This window comes from Pistacia vera, unplaced genomic scaffold, assembly GCF_008641045.1.
Source record: "Pistacia vera cultivar Batoury unplaced genomic scaffold, PisVer_v2 Contig861, whole genome shotgun sequence".
NCBI classification, from domain to species: domain Eukaryota; kingdom Viridiplantae; phylum Streptophyta; class Magnoliopsida; order Sapindales; family Anacardiaceae; genus Pistacia; species Pistacia vera.
The window spans coordinates 282,557-301,530 of record NW_022196736.1 but is presented as its reverse complement, the minus strand read 5'-3'; the positions used below and the strand labels follow the sequence as shown (position 1 = coordinate 301,530).

At 35.4% G+C, this 18,974-nt stretch overlaps 3 protein-coding genes across 4 annotated transcripts; all 3 read right to left on the bottom strand.

The window, feature by feature from the left end:
- Window positions 1-881: 881 nt before the first annotated feature.
- LOC116118879 (leucine-rich repeat protein 2-like) lies at window positions 882-3,101 on the bottom strand. Its single transcript, XM_031404834.1, has 7 exons — window positions 2,955-3,101; window positions 2,545-2,677; window positions 2,293-2,364; window positions 1,962-2,105; window positions 1,785-1,856; window positions 1,625-1,696; window positions 882-1,139 (listed from the first exon to the last, which is right to left on the bottom strand). Exons 1-7 carry the CDS (start codon window positions 3,034-3,036, stop codon window positions 1,073-1,075), a joined length of 642 nt encoding a protein of 213 aa, XP_031260694.1. The 5' UTR covers window positions 3,037-3,101; the 3' UTR covers window positions 882-1,072.
- Window positions 3,102-7,264: 4,163 nt separating this feature from the next.
- LOC116118884 lies at window positions 7,265-11,066 on the bottom strand. The gene is made up of 5 exons (XM_031404841.1): window positions 10,831-11,066; window positions 9,810-9,968; window positions 9,545-9,717; window positions 7,605-9,456; window positions 7,265-7,492 (listed from the first exon to the last, which is right to left on the bottom strand). The coding sequence occupies exons 1-5, from the start codon at window positions 10,960-10,962 to the stop codon at window positions 7,436-7,438; spliced, it is 2,373 nt and encodes a 790-aa protein (XP_031260701.1). The 5' UTR covers window positions 10,963-11,066; the 3' UTR covers window positions 7,265-7,435.
- Window positions 11,067-12,397: 1,331 nt separating this feature from the next.
- Window positions 12,398-18,624, bottom strand: LOC116118881 (probable prolyl 4-hydroxylase 9). 2 transcript variants are annotated; one of them, XM_031404836.1, is made up of 9 exons: window positions 18,289-18,624; window positions 18,071-18,187; window positions 17,640-17,797; window positions 17,269-17,371; window positions 16,521-16,616; window positions 15,828-15,893; window positions 15,615-15,734; window positions 15,314-15,443; window positions 12,398-12,826 (listed from the first exon to the last, which is right to left on the bottom strand). In XM_031404836.1, the coding sequence occupies exons 1-9, from the start codon at window positions 18,397-18,399 to the stop codon at window positions 12,762-12,764; spliced, it is 966 nt and encodes a 321-aa protein (XP_031260696.1). In that variant the 5' UTR covers window positions 18,400-18,624; the 3' UTR covers window positions 12,398-12,761. The 2 variants fall into 2 exon arrangements, with proteins under 2 accessions (XP_031260696.1, XP_031260697.1); XM_031404837.1 differs by lacking the exon at window positions 15,314-15,443.
- Between the last annotated feature and the right edge of the window lie 350 nt (window positions 18,625-18,974).

Sequence of the window (18,974 nt, the reverse complement as noted above, 5' to 3'; positions counted from 1 at the left end):
GTATATATTTAATAAAAGAAAAATTTGAGCCCAACCTTTTTATGCTATCTTATATATATTTTATTATGTACATGTTTTATGAATATTTGAGTAGAATGCAACTATTACACTAATCGACGTGATAGCAAGCATATTCGACCTCTGACCAGTGAAGTTTCCTTCCCACACGACCTAATGGCAAGCCAACATGCAGAACAAATAACCTCCTCCTCTAATGGACTCCCACTCTACTCAATGTAGGGTCAACCCAAAAAACCAACTTCCACTTGACAATAACTCAATTCGTTTAAGTTCTCTGCTCTACACCAACAAGTTGACTCAATGAAGGTCAGCTCAGTCTAAACCTAGCACCCCAAGGGTACTACACTTAGATTAGGGGGCTAAAATATGATAGCACAATAGCTCAGGTCGGTTAGACACCAACACTAGGTGACAAGCTGGCGTCGTTACATACTCATTATATAAACAATTGAAGTGAATTTGGTGTCATAGTTACTGATTGGTCGGTTCTTAGGGCATGGGATGCTTGTACGGGGTGTCGTATTTTGTAATTAGTTGCTATGTTTAACAATTGACTAGGAGTCTTGGTGACCCTTGATTCTTTTGTGTCTAACTAGGGAGCGTCCTATGGTATGTTGGCCGATTTTTATATGGCCTTCGTAATTTTTTTTCCTTTTTCTAATGAATTTTTACTCACCCTGAAAAAGAAAAGGACGGTTCTGGGCCTGACTCATTTAAAGGATGAAGAACAGGCAATTTAACTGGTAGCGTATTTTGTAAAGACATAACAGAGCAAAATTCATAGACATTTGGTGCGCCAACAACTGCACTTTCATATGCCGTTGAGACTTGAGACACAAATTGCACCAGAGACGCGACGGTAAAACTGAGGTTTTCACTCTTCAAATTTTTGCTTTAATCTTATTTTACTTGCTTTAGTTACTTCACACATAGAAAGTGCGACATTGCCAAATACATGATACAACTAGGCATTTGATTCTGCTACTTCAGTATATATAAAGACTCAGCTATTAGAGTCTTCAACAGAAGTTCCATTAAATCCAACTTTTCTTCAGCATCCGAAGTCGTAAGGCACCAGTCCTTGCAGCTCAGGTCCATTGAGCCTATTGTTCTCGAAACTGAAGAAAACCACAAAACAAATAATTAGAATACCCATTACAACAACACACGTAATGATAAATATAAATGCATCAACAGTAATTTAGCTACTTGAGAATCATAGCAAAACACCAGTTGATGCACCTTTACATGATAAATAAATACGCATAAAGTATACATTCCCCGTTGGCAGTAAAAAAAGGCCGATTAATTTTCGTGGGAAACAATCAGGACTTACATACATTTTACACATTATAAGATTCTCACTGATTAATCGGAAATCGAATAAACCTAACATTCACATAAATCCCTTCAAAACCTCAATCATATAAAAAGGCATTTTGAGTTTCTCTCAGGCAATCATTTATTTGCGGGGCCACGGTAGGGATGCAAATAACATGTAAATTAGTAGTAATCACTATTTGTCTCCACTACTTTAGGAAAAGTTTATGCCGTAGTACATATAATTGTATGGCTAATAGTGATTGCAATAGTAGTCTAGTACCTTTCCATTGGAAAGCTTCCAAAAGGGCCATCAACAGGGATTGTTCCACATAGATTGTTGTTGGAAACATCACTGCAACATTGAAAAAGAATCAAATAAAAAAATCATCCAAGCCGCGAAGAAAGTCATGATTCGACATTTTTTTTTCCACTAAACTTACAAGACTTTAAGGTCTGACAGAGTGGTGAGTTCCCTTGGAATAGATCCTATTAGCTTGTTGTTGTTTAGCCGCCTGTAACATTGATTCAACCATATCAAAATAAGAATTTCAAACTAGCTGTAAATTCTGAAGGTTCAAAGTTTTAGGTCAATCAATTGTCAACACCGAGATGCTTACAGAAATCTAAGTGACTTCAATTTGGCAAGAGACTTTGGTATTTCTCCTTCAAATCTGTTGCCATACAAGTCCATGCTAACAAGGTTCTTCAGATTACCCAACTCCTTCGGAATTTTTCCCCCAATGTCATTCCTGTAAAGCTCCCTGTACCCAATAAAGAGTTCCCCACACAATCACTACAAAAAATATGAAAAGAAACAAGAAACTGAAAGGCAACTGATAAAGTCCGGTTTTCTTGTTGTTCTACTTAGTTTTCCAGCAAATAACACAACGTTATTCATGAAAAGGTTCGATATTCTGAATAAAATAAATGAAATGGAAAGAGACATACAAATATTGCAGATGCTGGAACTGGCCAAGCTCAGGCCCCAAAGTCCCAGAAATGTTAGAGTTTCCCAAGTCCCTGAAATTAAAAAGAAAAACAAAATAGTTAATCAACAAGAATAACTGAATGAAAGAAACCCCCAAAAAAAAAATATATATATATCTATCTAACGAAAAACTGATAAAGAAACAAACAACCCCCGCACCCCAAACCAAAAAAAAAAAAAAAAAAAAAACGAAGAAAGAATCTGATTCTTACAAGCGAATCACATGATTGTTGGCATCGCAGGTAACATGAAACCAGGTGCAGGGATTAACCAGTGTTGGGTCCCAGCTCTGCAACACATTTGTAGGGTCCTTAAACCTGCTTCTCAAAGCATGCAAAGCATTTCCTGAAAACAAACAAAATAACCCACAATTAAAAAAAAACAAACAAACAAACAAACAAAGAATTTCAAACCCAGCCCTTCACATCTCCAGCTCAACCAAGGAAAATTTAGAAAAATAACAAATTTACTTAACCAAAATGAACTTAAGAGTAAAGTTAAAAAGAAAATAATTCGAATTTTCTTTTCAATTTGGAAGTTGGACATGGGTTTTGTTACCAAAAGAGAGATCAGCAAGCAGGAGAAAATATAAAAACCTAGAGCAAAAGGGCAGTGAGAATACCTTCGGAGTTTGTGGAGAGACCAGGGGAAACAAGGAGAAAGAAGGCAAAAAAGGAAGAGAAAATAAGAGAAACAGGAGCCATTAGAGAAAGAGAGAGAGAAAGGACAAGAAAGCAAAGGAGTAATAAGAATAAAAAAGAGAGGAGGAGAAAGAGAGAGGAAGATGGGTTAAAAAGAAAAGAAAGGGGTTAGGGGAAAGAGAGAAGTCAAGTCAATGAAGTAATGGTGTGGAAGAAAGTGAAGAGAAAGTTGAAGACTTAAAACTTAATATTAAAGTGAACTGGAAATGAAAGTCAGACAGTGATTGGCTGTGGAGAGTTGTCTGCCGCGTGATGCGGCTCCTGTGGGCCCCTACTTGTTTGAACGTAACCGGCAACCTGTATTTCCGGTCACCACCCACCTCTGTTGACTCAACTCTCTTCTTCAACTTCAAGTCTTCTGTCTTCAACTCTGTTTACTTGAAAACGCGGTTCGTGTATAACGGGGTACGTGAGATGGTGACTGTTACTGTTATAATAAGGATGTTAACTTGATTTAACACATCATTATTTTTTTATATTTTAATTTATATTATTTAAATTTATTTTTAATAACAAAATTAATACTGCCCTTTTAATTTAATTTTAAAAAATAGAAAAATAATTGTTTCACTTGATTTGGGTGAGAAGCTATCATAATCGTTCTACAAATAACAATCCATAAACAATTATATCAATTTTAAATATCAATAAAGTTATTCTTTTACATACAAATAAATAAGTAATTATAAATTAATAACCAGAAAAAAAACTTTAGGACAAGTAAAATCATTGCTTATAACTAAAACTTCAATCTATATAAAACTTCAACTCATAATTTTTTTTTTTTGTATAATGATCGGAGACGTCCAACTCAATTTATGCACACCTCAACTCATCTCCTAAGACACTAAATTTATCGATCGGATAAAAACTCTAACAACCTCTCAAATCGAAGTAAATAAAAGTCAGACACACCAATGACTCCTAATTGACCAGACCACCAATGGTTATTTCTACCCATTTGATTGGTTAAGTGGACAAAATGATAAAACCAGTACACATCCTCTACATATATCTGGCAATGGCAGCCGTAAATTTATATCATTGTAAATGAATTTTTTTTTTTTTTTATTTCTACTTCTTTGTTTATTTTTGCACCATGGCAGTTTGATTCATTTTATAATTGCATTACATTAGTTTATAGTAAAATATTATTCAAAAACGTAAAACTTTTTCCTTTGTTTAAAAACTTTCTGGTAAACTTCCCACATGGAAGGATATCTAAACCTTAATCCAAGCAAGAGACGGAGGAAGAATCAAATAGATCTGAAGAATCCACCAAACATTAACATCACAACTAAAAATAGAGTATCTTGAAGAATACTGATACATTTCGACACTAATTTGAATCTGAATGTCCTTGCTTTTGAGTTCCATTGTCACTTTTTAAGATATCGACAAGAGTAGCTTGAAGAATAATAAATACATTCTACCACTAATCTGAATATGAATGCCCTTGTGTTTGGGTTCCATTGTCACTTTTTAAGATGTGGAAAACATGTGTAAAGATCAAACTTTGGGTGCTTTGCTTCAGCATGTTCCCGGCACTTCACCTCTGTTGCGGTACACATAAATGTCTGCATGCATACCTTGCACTACATATTTCGTTGAAGGGACCAGTGAAGATACCGATAACGGAGAGGAAAAGGAAGAAGAAAATCAAGTCATAACTTCTGTGAATAAGCTTAATAAATGACCACCATCACTTTAAGCAAAAGGATGACAGGAAAGGAAACATCAACTACAGACCACAATAAAGAACTTAAGAAGTTGGAATTCAAAGCCTGAAATGAAGAACTGCGGTAACATTCACAGAATGTATGTGTTGCAAAATACTGAATAAGTTAATCCAAAATATCTCATTTCGCCATTTTCATCATGATAGGTAACTCAAGTTCTACCTGTTGCCAGTCTTCAATAGAGTTTCACAGCCTGTGCCACCCTCTGCTGAGGAATGGGGGCCGGTGGCAGTGGGTGCTACTCTTTAATCAGGATTATTGCAACAATATCATGCATGGCAAAGTACACTTGTCCTGACCTTTACATATATAATTCAATTATATTAAGAAACTCTGGTTAAAATGGCAAAAAAAAAAAAAAAAAAAAAAAAAATCTAGCAACTCAAGTATGAAACTTCATTTATAGGATCTAAAGAGAACGCAATGCGTCTATTACAAATCAAGTGCATGTCTTATGTCTATACTCTATATAAACGAATAGTTCCACAGATATAAAAGCATTGGAGCTAAAAGAAAGGAGCATTTGAAGTGAAGCACAAAATTGTATTTGATCAACAAAAGTTCCCACCTGGTAAGTTAAGGGCACCATCTACATGTGTCATTGCAAAAGCAAATTTATATTTTAGGTGCAAGAACAAAAGCAAAGGCATAAAAAGGACAACCCTGAATTTCCTGAAACATTAATTACAATCTTAACATAGAATGGAGAAGAAACATTTTTTTTTTTTTTTTTCTTTGGGTGACTGGGGTGTCTGAGCCAACTTGATTGCACTTCGACTAATCCCCGGTCCATACGAATTTACACTAACCTTGCTTTGACTACTTTTCGGTTGTCATTCTCTAAAGAATCACTATGAATTTAATACATTTTTTAACCATACAGTGCAATCAATGAATTCAACTTAGTTTTCAGGAATAATTTTGATTGTGAGTTTTTAACTTGTCAAATGCCTTGAAAAGCTAACATTTGAAACATGAAAATATACGCCTGCAATCTTTTCACTTATAATATATCACCTTAAATAGAAGAAAAACTCTCAGCCCTGTGAAAGCAGAGATCAATCTAGAGCCAATCACAGCCATAAAATCTTCCATTTCTAGTTCTACTTCCATCTAAATTAATAATCTACGAAACAAAAACACCCACATGAAAGTCCTTAATTAATATCTTAGACATCAAAAGCCAAACAACATGAAGCAAAAGCATGCAAAGAAGCTACCTGGGTGTTCATAGCTTTCTTGTTGGACTCAAGCTGACTTCCTAAACAAACCAAAACCAAGTTTAATTAAAAAAGGATTATCACAGCTATCTAACACAAATCAACCACTAATATTTCCATAAACAACTAAAACAAAACGACCCAGATAGATAAAAAGAAAGAGCCAAGAAGAAGATACCTCTAACAGCTTTCAGCTTTTCCATGTGTTTTTCACACGCCATCTTGGCTTTCTGCCCATTTCCTCCTCCCATGGCTGGTTAATCACAGTTGCAGAAGTGGAGTTTTCTAGTTTAAATTAATAAAAATAAAAAAAATAAAAATTTGCGGGGTGTTTAGATGTTTGATTATGATGATATCAATGAGCATGACGGAAGTAAGGAATGAATATAGTGACTGCGTGAGTTGGGTTGAGAAGGGTCTAGAAACAAAATATTATAAACGAATATGAATTGTTGGGATATTCTTCAGGAATTTACTTTATTCAATTAATACATTCTTATTAGATTAAAGAATAATAGAATCAGTATAAAATAAGCACTAGATTATCGGAACTTAAAGAGGTGGTATTTACAGAGTTTTTCCTCTGCTTCCACAACTCATGTACAATGTGGGTGCAAGTTAAATTTTTTTTATTTTTTATTTTTTTACGACAAAGTGTCCAAGTCAGCTTCGTGCATCTTAACTAATCTTTCGAGATCTTAAAACTATCAGTTAAGTAAGAGTTCTAGTGATCATCCCTATTAATAATCGCGGAGACTCAAAACTCAAAAGACCATATTTTTTTCCCTTGTATCACTCAGAAGATTCAAACTTGAGAGACCATATGAGATTCTCTTTTACTCTTTTACCATCAGGTTACCTACCAATGGGTTAAGTCAAAACAAATTGCTTCGGCCGGGAGAGGAAGAATGTTATGGTATTTAACAAATTTTAGCAATTCAATAAGATAGGCTAAACAAAAAGCAAAATGTATGGTCGGTCAAGGTGGAATATCCACCCAAGTTACAACAGATACAAATAACAAATTTATTGTTGGTTTGCTAAATTAAAAACATTCTTAATGAGGTTCCAAATATTGGTAAGCTTAAGAGGAAAATTTTAGTGAGTTATGGAGAATAATTTAACTGATGTAATTCTAAATCATTAATACTTAATGCTCAAAAGTTCGATCCTGTTATGTTTATCCAAACTGAGTTCAAGAATTACCTACTCTCACTTTCTGCAATAACAATCATTTAAAGAACCTTCAACATATGAAAGGATTTGATTTGATTAAAAAAAAGAAATGTGCAAGAGGAAGCTCCTCTATGTTGACGAATCACTCAACAGTATGATACAGAAACTAAAAAGAGGCATACAGAGGGCCGGCTGTATATATATATATGTTACAATTTCATTATAATATAAACACTACTCTTGGGGGGAAAAGCAAATCAAGAAAAGCTACACTTTTTTCATTGTCTGCCTCCTTTCCTCCTCTTCAGCTTTAATCCAAGCAGCCTGAACAAAAGAAAGAACAAACAAACCCATCAAAAAACCAATGAATTTTATAATATTGCAGGAAAAACAACACTGCAAGCAATTCATTCAAGCAAGAAATGAGGTAACTTACCTTATCTCTTTCAAGTTTAGAAAGATGTGGCCTAATGGAATTTCCTAAGCTCAAACCTCCCCATGTTTCTTGCAATTCTCTCTCCCTCGCTTCTCTACGAGATACCGAGTATCTAATCTGGACTTCTGGTTCCTGAGCAGCCTTGGCCATCTTTTCTCTCTCGAGTCTTGATTTATGTTTAACCAAAACTTGGTCAAGACTACCCTCTTCATTCATCTGCGAATGTGTGTTCCTCTTCACTTTTACTATTTCTTCGCTTGCATTTGACATCATTTTCTCCTTTTCCAATCTAGAAACATGCTTTACCAAGACTTTGTCCAAGCTATCACGGTCTGTAACACAGTTCCATATTTGTTTCTTTTCAGAACTACGGTAACCGTTAGTATTTCCGTCGGACAATGCCTGCATTTTCTCCCTTTCCAACTGATGCACTGGCTTCACCAAGATCTTGTCAAGACTGTCTACTGTTTTTTCAGTTCCAGCCTTCACACCCTTATGTTCGTTTTCAGAAAATCTAGCATCTTCCTTATTCAGGTCAATATTTTCTTTCCCCACTACTCTATTAGAAAAAGAAATTTCATTTTTCTCAGATTTTGGGACAGAAGTTAAAGACTTCTTCTCTGTTGAATCAATCACCCTGCTTCCAATTGGGTCATTATTTCTTTTGCTCCTAGCTTCTTGGACTTCTTTTTCCAGTCTGGAGACATGTTTCACAAGATACTTATCTAGACTGGGGACATCTTGAACATCTTCCTTCCTGCGAGTAACCACTTGGTCCGGCATTCCTCCTGCTTCCAAGTTTTTATGGACAATTTCGAACTTATTGTAGTTATTCTTTGCTTCTTCTATCTCTTTCGCAAACTTTGAAGAATGCTTGACAGGCACACTTCCCAGATCAGAAGTGGTCTCAGATTGAGTAGGTTCATTATCTGACTTGACTTGTCCATCTTCAACTTTACCAGGATTCTCCCCAGTAGTTTTCCTGGATTCATTCATTCTGGACTTCTTGGCTTCTTGCACCTCTCTTTCAAGTTTCGACATGTGCTTAACCAAAAATTTGTCTAGACTTGGGAGTTCCAACTCAATGTGTTTCCTGCTTGCTGGTCCATCCATGAAGTAATCAAGGTTAGCTTTTCTTGCTATTCCTACTCCCAAAGAAGACATTCGTCGAGGATTAAGAACTGAATTGGAGGAATTATCACTAGCAGAGTTTGGATAATGCATCTTACAATTCTCTACTTTAGCTAAGGCAGCATTTAAACCACAAGTAGCAACTATTGTGGCAAGAGATGAAAGTTCTTCTTCCTGCAAATGTCTGAGCCTCTCAAGCATCATGTCGACAAGTATGGTCATGCTGAACTTGTCAGAAGACTTGGATTTCCTCTGCCTTATTCCATTAACTGGCATCTTCAAGTCGAAATCTTGGGAACCAAAACCATTCTTTTGAGAGACTGTTTCAAGTTCTGACCCAGACTCTGATTCACATTCTGAAGAAAATTCTGATATTTCCTGATTACTGTCACCTGTGTCCGGGTTCTCACTGATTTTATGCAGCAAATCTCTGAATTCATCTTTACTAAAGGAAGAGCAATTTGCAAGCCTAATGAATGCCGTTTTGACTGCTGCAGCAACTTCTTTATCTACTTCAAATGCAGTTTCAAATGATGCTGTAATAGTATGGGTGGTAGACCCTCCTCCGTTTACAGCAGCAAATGTTTCTACTTGACAATGAGTTTGAGGACAATTTGGTGTATCATACATGATCACTCCCATGGCTGTTGCTGCTTCAAAAGCTTTGGCTGCAGCTTTCTCAGATTTCAACAGAAGGGATTCTGCTTCTTTGTTTTGGATCCTACAAAGAAGAAATAGAATCTACATATCAGGGTCCTGAACAGAAACTTAATTAAATAATCCTGTTCTCCATTCTCTCAAAAGTTTACCTTGCTGCTTTAAGTATTCGACACCAAGATGCTTCCACCAGTGCAGCTTTCCGAGCCTCCATTGCTTTGTGTGCAGCTTCTCTTGCTGCGATTTTCTCTCTAAGAACTCTTGAGTAATGTGGATTTGTGTCACCTAGCGTTTCATCAAGAGTTAAATTCATTCCATCTACTTCCTGAAATGAGAATCTGAGCATTAGAATTTTGCTTCTCCAAAGTAAATAAAGAGGTTCTCACGAATAGAAAAAGAACATAATATATGTCGCACCTGCAGCATTCTTATCTTCCTCTTTAAATAGGAGTCCACCTTTTTGCGAGGAAACCAATTGATAGGAGAATTTTTTCGGTGAGGAGGCTTTTTAATTTGTGATGTAAACTTGTTTAGTGCATTCAATGTTGATTGGGATGTCCCTTTTGGGGATCTACTCTGCATTACTCAAAAGAAATTTATAAGCATAAACATAAAAGGTTGAATAACAAATTATACAACATTGAGCAAATGGAAATTTTCTGGATGTTGCATTCTGTGATACCACAAAAACCACATACAACAGATGAATAAAATCATAAAGTTTCACCACATTGATAGAATTTCTCTTAGCTGTACAAGTTTAATGTATGGTCATGACAAGAGAACATAATTCTTACAAGATCTGATACTAAGTCAGAATCTAGTTCCCTTTATATATAAATTTCACCACATTAATATAGGGTTTTACCTCACCATAGTCAGTCCATATCATCACTAGATAAAGAAAAACAAGTACAAGCTTGACTCAGCATTATAGCATTTAATGCTGATATAACAGACAAGAGACTATAATAGAATTTAAATTACTCAACATGAATCGGAATTCTTGACGTGAGGCAGTGAATTGGGGGCCAAACAGAACAGCAAGGAACATTCAGATCACATGTTAATTAGGGATTGACAACTTAACAAATTCCTTTTCATCAACAGAGAATTTCCAAGATCCATTGCAGGAAAGGGCAATTCGCAATATTGAGGTGTCTGTTCATATCAAGTATAACACAGACACAATCATAAACACTCATAATTCACACTTAAACAACACAAACCTTTATCTTCTATGATTTCAATCCACACAAAAAACAAATAATATGAACGAAACCCTAATCCAAGAACACAAGTACATAAACTATACCCTAAAACTCAAAGCATCCACTTAAAAGAGCAACAAAAGGAAAGAAATTTATGGTAATGGAAGAATAGACAAATATAGCGACAAGAACACCGATCTTGAAAGCGAAAAACACAAGAGATTTACCTTTCCAGATTTAGAATTGGCTGATATGGGCTCATTTGAAACGCTTTCTTTGTTTGTAGAATCAACAGCTGTGTCATTGCTTAACTTGTCTGAGACTGAGATGCAACCGAAGTCCAAGCACCCAAGATCCATAGTCAGATTTCAAAGATATCGTAAAGAGAAAGAGAATTTGCTGTGGAGTAGAGAGAAGTTTTAATTGGAATGAAATGGGATTCAGAAAGAATGTGATTTTGCGAAGAGTGTTGTTTTTGAGTATTATTATTTGATGATTTTGTGTTGAGAGTAGTTTTTGTATCTTTAAAATGTTCAGTAGCCGTTACAGGACGAGGTTGATTGATGTCAACGGTCGTTTTGGATACTGGGGACTTATCTAGTACAGCGGAGTGTAACGATCCTTGTGGTGAGATGCCCATGAGTATGGCACACGAAATGGAGAAAGTTAAACAAAATCAACCGATTAATTAACCACTAAAATTTTAAAAATGTCATAAATTCGTAATTAATTACCATTAATGGATTGGAATTTTTTCACATATCCTTATCGGGGGTTCAGCTAAAATTATAAAAAGGCTCAATATAAATTCAAAACTTTTCCAGCTTCCTCCTAGCTCAAAGCAAACCGTGATAAAATAATTTATAATTTTAACAAATTAATATATATATATATGTTTTAAAACCCGGCCCGGGACCTTCACCGGACCGGGTTTACAATTTCCCTATTCACTTAAAACCCTAGAATTTGGGATGATGATCGACAAACAATTGAAGGTCGGGATGTTGAGGCTTTTGAAGAGGAAGTGTCGGTGAGTATAATGGCGGTGACAGATTGATTTCCAATGAGTTAATCGATCAGAAATAAAAAAAAATCGACAGCGGCAATAGCCTGCTTTTTGCCGGTGATTGGCGAGGTTAGCAGGAGATGAGTTTGGTCAGGAGGCTAAGGGGAGTGTTTTCGTGGTGATTGGGAGGGTTGTCAACGTCGACGGTGGTGAGATCTAATCAAAATCGATCGATGCCGACCTTTTAGATCTGGCCAAAATTAGTCAGATCTTGAGTAGATTTTCTAGCGTATGAGCTCAAGGGATGATTAAGATTGCATTTGGTGTGCCGTCATTGCCAACCAGTCGACGACCGATTTATATTTCGGGTGTGTTTGCTAAATTTTAAACTTGTAAGGACTTAAAAATTTTCAAGGGGTATTTGTTAAATTTTAAAATTTTTGACACCTGGTTTGACTGGCTAGTTAAACTAGTCAACCCAAGACCCGACAACTTTGTCGGGTTTCTCCTCAAGTTGGTTATTAAAACATTGGTTTTAAGGTCTCAAAGAATTAGTTAAAGTGCGTATAAACTGACCTAAACACTCATCATTATATTAAAAAAAAAAAAAAAAAAGCTTCAATACAATATGAGACTCTCTCTCAAAGAAATCTTGGTCAGTAAATGCATCCATTGCAAAAAGTTAGCTATAGTTTAGTGTAAGTTTACCCAGCTATGAAATAGCAGCAAAATTTATATTGCTTACGTGTAAATTCAACTCAACCAACAAAAGTCTGATGCAGTAACCCTGTCACCCAATATAGGTTTTATTTCATTTAGCCTGATATGATCGCTTAATACAAAATGCATCCGTTATTATTGAAAAGTATTAGGTATGAAATGTAATGGAGTTACAAATTAAAATGTTGTTTTTCTTGACGTTTTCCACACAAAAACTCTACATCAAGAAGTCCTGGAGCCGCTGACATGAAACGTTCCATATAGATTGTTAACTTGAGAGAAGCAAACAAGTTTTGTAGTATATAATTAGTTTGAACCTCTTTCCTTTCTTCTATCTTTGCCAAGTCTTGATCCCTGGATCTCAATGTAATGACACACTAATAGCTCAGGTAACAAATAGGATTTGATGGTTAGTCCTCTTGCTCTTGATCTCTAATCCACTTTGTGGCTACCCATTTCTGCCCTCTGATTACTGGACAGCTTCCATGAAGAGATGTCTGCAAAACCATTCAACAGATATGGCATTGAGAAGGCAGAAGACATATTTTATCACAGCTATGCCCACCACCCCAAAAGAAATTTTCAAGTGCTATTACTTCCATGCAATTTCTGTGGCATCAAATGTATTGTAAAGAGAGCAAACATCATAAACAGAGGTTACACATTAGATCTTCAAATAAATTTGGATTAACTGTACCTAAAAATCAAAGCAATTCTAAAATTGACTGGAATTCACTGATTAAGTTTTGTTATGTTGCATGAAATTATGAAAGAATCCATTCAATGAAGTAGAGGTCACTTTTGGTCAAGCTTCTTTTGGTAAGTGGAGATTGACACTCCAATGTGGCTGAATATGTTTTTCCTTAAAAGACTTTTCAACTGGAGCAGATTGATGCCTAGATCAAAGCAAGGATACTATTGTCAGTTATGCTCTACAAGAAAAAAACATCATGAAGAGGTTATCATGGCCTTCTAATAATGCTTTAGTTGACAGATGGAACCCTATCAAAATATATCCATACCAAAAAAATTAAGAAAAAGAAAAGATATTTGATGCTTGAATCCACATATAGATTTGACTTTTATGCATTTATATATTTTAATGCAAGGGTTATTCAAGATACTTTTATGCAGCATGTATCTTAATGCATTTATAGAGGTCAGCTGATAAGTTATAAAATGGGAACAAGCAAAATTTCAATAAATTGACACAAGATGCTTTCATAAATGAAAGGTCATGGAGAAGAGAGCAGAGGTAATACAAACGACCATTCAGGGTGAAGNAAGTTTTGTTATGTTGCATGAAATTATGAAAGAATCCATTCAATGAAGTAGAGGTCACTTTTGGTCAAGCTTCTTTTGGTAAGTGGAGATTGACACTCCAATGTGGCTGAATATGTTTTTCCTTAAAAGACTTTTCAACTGGAGCAGATTGATGCCTAGATCAAAGCAAGGATACTATTGTCAGTTATGCTCTACAAGAAAAAAACATCATGAAGAGGTTATCATGGCCTTCTAATAATGCTTTAGTTGACAGATGGAACCCTATCAAAATATATCCATACCAAAAAAATTAAGAAAAAGAAAAGATATTTGATGCTTGAATCCACATATAGATTTGACTTTTATGCATTTATATATTTTAATGCAAGGGTTATTCAAGATACTTTTATGCAGCATGTATCTTAATGCATTTATAGAGGTCAGCTGATAAGTTATAAAATGGGAACAAGCAAAATTTCAATAAATTGACACAAGATGCTTTCATACAATGAAAGGTCATGGAGAAGAGAGCAGAGGTAATACAAACGACCATTCAGGGTGAAGATAATATGTTCAGAAAAGAGTATATAGGCTCCGTTTGGTTCACTTTTTAGAAAAGTTTTTTGAAAAAAGTTAAAAAAAGTTGAATTGGGCGGGTATTACGATGTAGGATTTGGAAATTAATAAAAATACCCCCTATATTTGTTTATTTACAAAACACCCCTATAATAAAACATTAAAAGTTAACAAAAACACCCTCAACTCACCCATGAAATATAGACAGCCGGCCACCACCGTCGGAGGGTGGCCGGAGTCGTCGTATCGGCGCATGACTGACTGGATCTTGTCGGTCGTGCACCGATATGGCCTACCATGGATCTGGCCGGCAAAAGCCAGATCTACAGTTAGATCTGGCCATTGACGGCCAGATCTGGCCATATTTGCTCATCAACGACGGCCAACAATACGGCCGTCGTTGATGGTTAACGATGAACATATGTTGGCTGTCGTTGACGACTGGCAACGGCCAAAGATCTGGCCGTCAATGGCCAAATCCACGATGGATCTGGCCGGAAAAGATTAGATCGGCACACTACCGGCCATATTCAGCCGGTAGTGCGCCATTATATCAGATTCCGGCCATCTCCCGGCAGTGGTGGCCGGAATCTGGTAAATGAGAGTTGTTGGGGTGTTTTTGCAATTTCTAAAAAAAATATTTAGGGGTATTTAATTAAATTAATAAATTTAGGGAGTTTAAAAAAAATTAAATAATATTGTGAGTTTTTGCAATTTTACTGTTTAACTTTATTGGGAATACTACTAGTAGTATTCCCAAATGTGAGCCAAACGGAGCCATAGTTTCTTATGGAGAGGTAACAACAGCATTGTCCATCTTCATTTACTCTTCTTTGAAGAGGAAAGAAGAATCTTCTAAATGAACCTTACACACAACTCAGATCAACTCCTTTGTTACCATGCCGCCAACAGATCAATCCAGTCAGATTATAGTGAAGTGGTTTATTCTAAAAATTGAAAAATATCTACTATCATGTAGTTTTTAGCACAGTTGAAAAGTGCCGCTGTTAATGATAAAATGCTCTCAGTATGGTAAAGGAAGCAGTTGCTAACTGTGGGAAAAAGCTTAGCATGAGGAACTTCCATCCATATGACCACAAATCAAATCATGCAGACAGGATAAAAAATAAAAATCAAGAAGATACCTAATGGGAATTTCCATAGAAGAAAAGACCTTGAGGGAAAGGTGGGATTATAATAGAAACATGATCCATTCCCCATATGTTCAATAAAACCTAAAGAATTTGCAGTTCCCCTCCGTATAAGATGGTATACCTTGCACCACCATCAAAGTAAAATTTTCAAGAATTACAATCCTCAACTAACTTTACGATCCATTATTCTGATTAAAATTAGAGGACTTGTATCTTTAACTAGAGTTCCCTGTACTTGAAAAACAAAGCAGGCTATATGGATCATATATGACTTAGAAACAAACAAAATTACCCGATCAATTGTGCCATTTGGAAACAGCGAATAAAATAGAAGCCCATCCCCTCTCCGTGGCTTCACCTTTAGGCCAATGCATTTTTTGTAATCATAGCTCCAAGTTATTTTTGAGCCATTCTACATATCAAAAAATAGAGAAGCTGACTACTGACAGGCAAAATGAATATATGATAATACTAAGAAGATAAGTCATAATATTTCCAGGCCTACCTCAAATGGGAACATGGTTTCTCCACCCTCCTCCACATCAGATAGATACAACAAGAAAGAAGCCATCTGCAGTGCAAATCAAGAACAATGGTGTAAATCTTGAGATATGACATTTTCATAAGGAAGCAATTTCATAAGAACAAGATAGTGTCTTAGAAAGATAAATCACTGTTATTATTAGTTTCTTTTACATGATATTCTAGCTACTGAAACTAATTCATACTAAAAGTCTAAAACAGGATCTGCAACTACTTTTGCTGAGGAATTAACTTTACAGATAACCTATCAAAATAAGTACAATAGCATAAAGAAGCCATTGAACATAAATAATGCCAAACTTAAACAATAGAAATGATAACTAGAATAGGATGAAGAACCGAGAAACTTACTTTCCCAATACAAAAAGAACATAACTTTTGTATGTATGAAATATGACACAAGATGGCAATGACAATATATTGCTTATAAAATAGGCTAAAAACAATTTATAAGATATAAACCCAACGGGTCATATAAGGTATGCTAGAATGATATTCTTGCATAATATCATTTATCATCTTATTCATTATTATCCAGTGAAGTTTCTCAACATAAGATCATGGATCAGATTATCCATCAAAGAATAAATGCGTGCAAAAATATTTGACTAACTACAAAATCATGATGCCCTGGATAAACTTAGTAAGCAATTACCCTTTGGCTCTTTTGTGGGCCATATTCCGCTGGGTTGAATGCATCATAATGAGAATCATACTTCTGTCCAATCTCATACCGCAAAACATTAAATGCCTGCAACATGGTGTATCCACGTGTTACTCACACTAATTTAGTAACAACCTGTAAAGAAAATTTAACTTTTCAACTTTCCAGAACAAGGAAGAACCAGCGAGACATGGAGAGATGCAAAACATAACAGAAAAACAGAAACAAATATCAGTACCCCAAACTATTGCTCAGTTCAACAAATGAAGCAAGCAAAAATTAGAATCATGATGTAGATAATCTAATTTCAATTGCTACCCAGGAGCCACTAAGGTAAATTATAATTAACTTTGTTATTCTTGGATTCACCACCTACCCTAATTCCACCCCATCCTTTATCACTTGACCTAGAGACCAAGAGCATCTTCTTACACATCTTCGAAACAACAGTCATTCAGATTCAAGCAGTTTTCTACTGTTCCCACGATCACCATTTATCACACCAGAATGCACTTAAAACTCACACTCACAATTCAAATAACTCAAACATGTCTAGTATTTGCACCCAGCTCTTAACACTACCCCCACTACATCATCAACCCAACTCACAAACTTATCACTTGTGAGAAAGTTGAACCTCTATAGTAACTGCTATATTCCTTTGAACATGCACCGAACCTTTATCTTATCCCAATTATATACCAAATAAAACAAACAAAATTTTGATACCAGATCGTACCTCCCCATGAGTCTTTGGGATCATAGTAACCCTTGCAATTTTCTCCTCAATGAAGTCCAAGGTTCCACTTTTATCTTCATATGCACTAATAAATGTGCCTGAACTGTTGCAAAGAAAGGTAAAAACCAGAAAACATAAGTACCACAAGCAGCAACCAAGTTAATGTCTTGTCAATTATTCACACATCAGAAACAATATCTTTTTATATGACTCAAATCTATAGGCCTATCCGATTCTATACGTTACATTAAATACTTTTGTACTCATTAAATCTTTTACTCTGACAAACATTTTGGGAGAAGTAGATTCATTAAGCTCAAAAGCGACAATGCATAAGAGTAAAATTTGAATGACAATGGTACAAAAACCACCTTGTTCTAGTCCCCTTAGTACTCTCAGCAGTTTCTCCCTTTCGTAAAGCCAGGGTTGACGGCTTAAGGCGCAACTTCGCTATTTCAATAATGTTTTGGCATTGTTCTGCAGTAGCAAAGTTTGGGAAAAAAAGAGCTCGTGGCTGCCAACTCAAAACCTGCATTTTACAATAAAACAAGCCTAATGAAATTGGAAGAACTGTCAAATGTAATAAATTACCCATAAATTGCTACAAGAAACAATGCCTTAAGCTGCCAATTAAACAAATCCTTCCTCCGTAATAAACAATCTCTATAATTGATCCAATTTTTATAAACCCTTAGACACCAAAATGAGTCCCAATTCAAATTTAATCATATATCATCCATAATAACAGATAGCCAGTTCAGATCAAACAATTGAAATATTAGAATAAAAAAATAAAAATCACCTGAAATGGAATTGAATGAAGAGAAGCCTCTCCAGTTTCGCCATGTGGCATCAACCCATTTTGCTCCTCCTGCTCTATTTCAAGCATTTTCATCCCCGGCCGTACATTTGGCACATCCTGCAACATAACCCACCAAATCAAAATCCTGGTAACATTACCAACTATATCAACTAATGGGAATTACAGCAAAGCCTTACTTACAGGCCCAGTGATCTTACCTGAGAAAGGAGAGTGGATCCGAAGAAACCAGCGAGGAAGAAAAGAAAGCACAAAACAAAGACAGTCGGTAATCTTAATTTTGGAATCGATCTCTTAGTTTTGGCTCTCATCTAGAACTTTAGCTCTTCGATCTTTTCTTCTTCTAAGAAGTTTTTGTTTTGCTTTGTTCGATTAAAACTGACGTTGAAGTTAGTGGCCTCAGGTCTGTCTGTTTGTTTGTCTGTTAATGGAGTTATGGAAGTGTAAAACGCGTTAATGGCGGGAGTTTTCTTTAGTTTTTCTTCGACAAGCGTCGTAAGTTCAGTGGCTGCCAGAATCTAAAGCACACCTTTGTACCAGAAAGCCTTTTTTGTTAGAAATTGGTTCACTTTAAAAGTGCTTTTTAAAAGTGATTTTGAATAAAAAACTTTTTTCTCCAACATATATTTTTTGTAAAAAAATAATAGTTACAGTGTTTAATATATCTAATAAAATATTATTCTCTAATTTTATCCTATCTCTATCTAATGTTTTAGCCTTTAGGAGTGGTTAATTTATCCATCTAATTATCTTATTCTTTTATTATATAAACTAAACCGAAAATAAAATCGAATGCTAATTAGCATCCCGTTTATCAAATTACTACTCATAAATTTTCAAATAATAAAAAATATATTCTTTTTAGTTAATTAAAAAGATTCGAAAT

What these genes read in the sequence shown, in the direction of transcription:
- LOC116118879 (XM_031404834.1), bottom strand. Translation starts at nt 3,036, where the DNA reads ATGGCTCCTGTTTCTCTTATTTTCTCTTCCTTTTTTGCCTTCTTTCTC. An exon ending in AACAATCATGTGATTCGCTT is followed by an intron (nt 2,365 to 2,544) that starts GTAAGAATCAGA and finishes TTTTAATTTCAG; the next exon opens with GGACTTGGGAAACTCTAACA. An exon ending in TTCCAGCATCTGCAATATTT is followed by an intron (nt 2,106 to 2,292) that starts GTATGTCTCTTT and finishes TATTGGGTACAG; the next exon opens with GGAGCTTTACAGGAATGACA.
- LOC116118881 (XM_031404836.1), bottom strand. Translation starts at nt 18,399, where the DNA reads ATGAGAGCCAAAACTAAGAGATCGATTCCAAAATTAAGATTACCGACT. An exon ending in ACTAAGGGGACTAGAACAAG is followed by an intron (nt 17,372 to 17,639) that starts GTGGTTTTTGTA and finishes TCTTTGCAACAG; the next exon opens with TTCAGGCACATTTATTAGTG. An exon ending in TCTATGGAAATTCCCATTAG is followed by an intron (nt 12,827 to 15,313) that starts GTATCTTCTTGA and finishes ATGGTTTTGCAG; the next exon opens with ACATCTCTTCATGGAAGCTG.
- LOC116118884 (XM_031404841.1), bottom strand. Translation starts at nt 10,962, where the DNA reads ATGGATCTTGGGTGCTTGGACTTCGGTTGCATCTCAGTCTCAGACAAG. An exon ending in CCAATTCTAAATCTGGAAAG is followed by an intron (nt 9,969 to 10,830) that starts GTAAATCTCTTG and finishes TGAGTAATGCAG; the next exon opens with AGTAGATCCCCAAAAGGGAC. An exon ending in CTAAACTTGAAAGAGATAAG is followed by an intron (nt 7,493 to 7,604) that starts GTAAGTTACCTC and finishes TCTTTTGTTCAG; the next exon opens with GCTGCTTGGATTAAAGCTGA.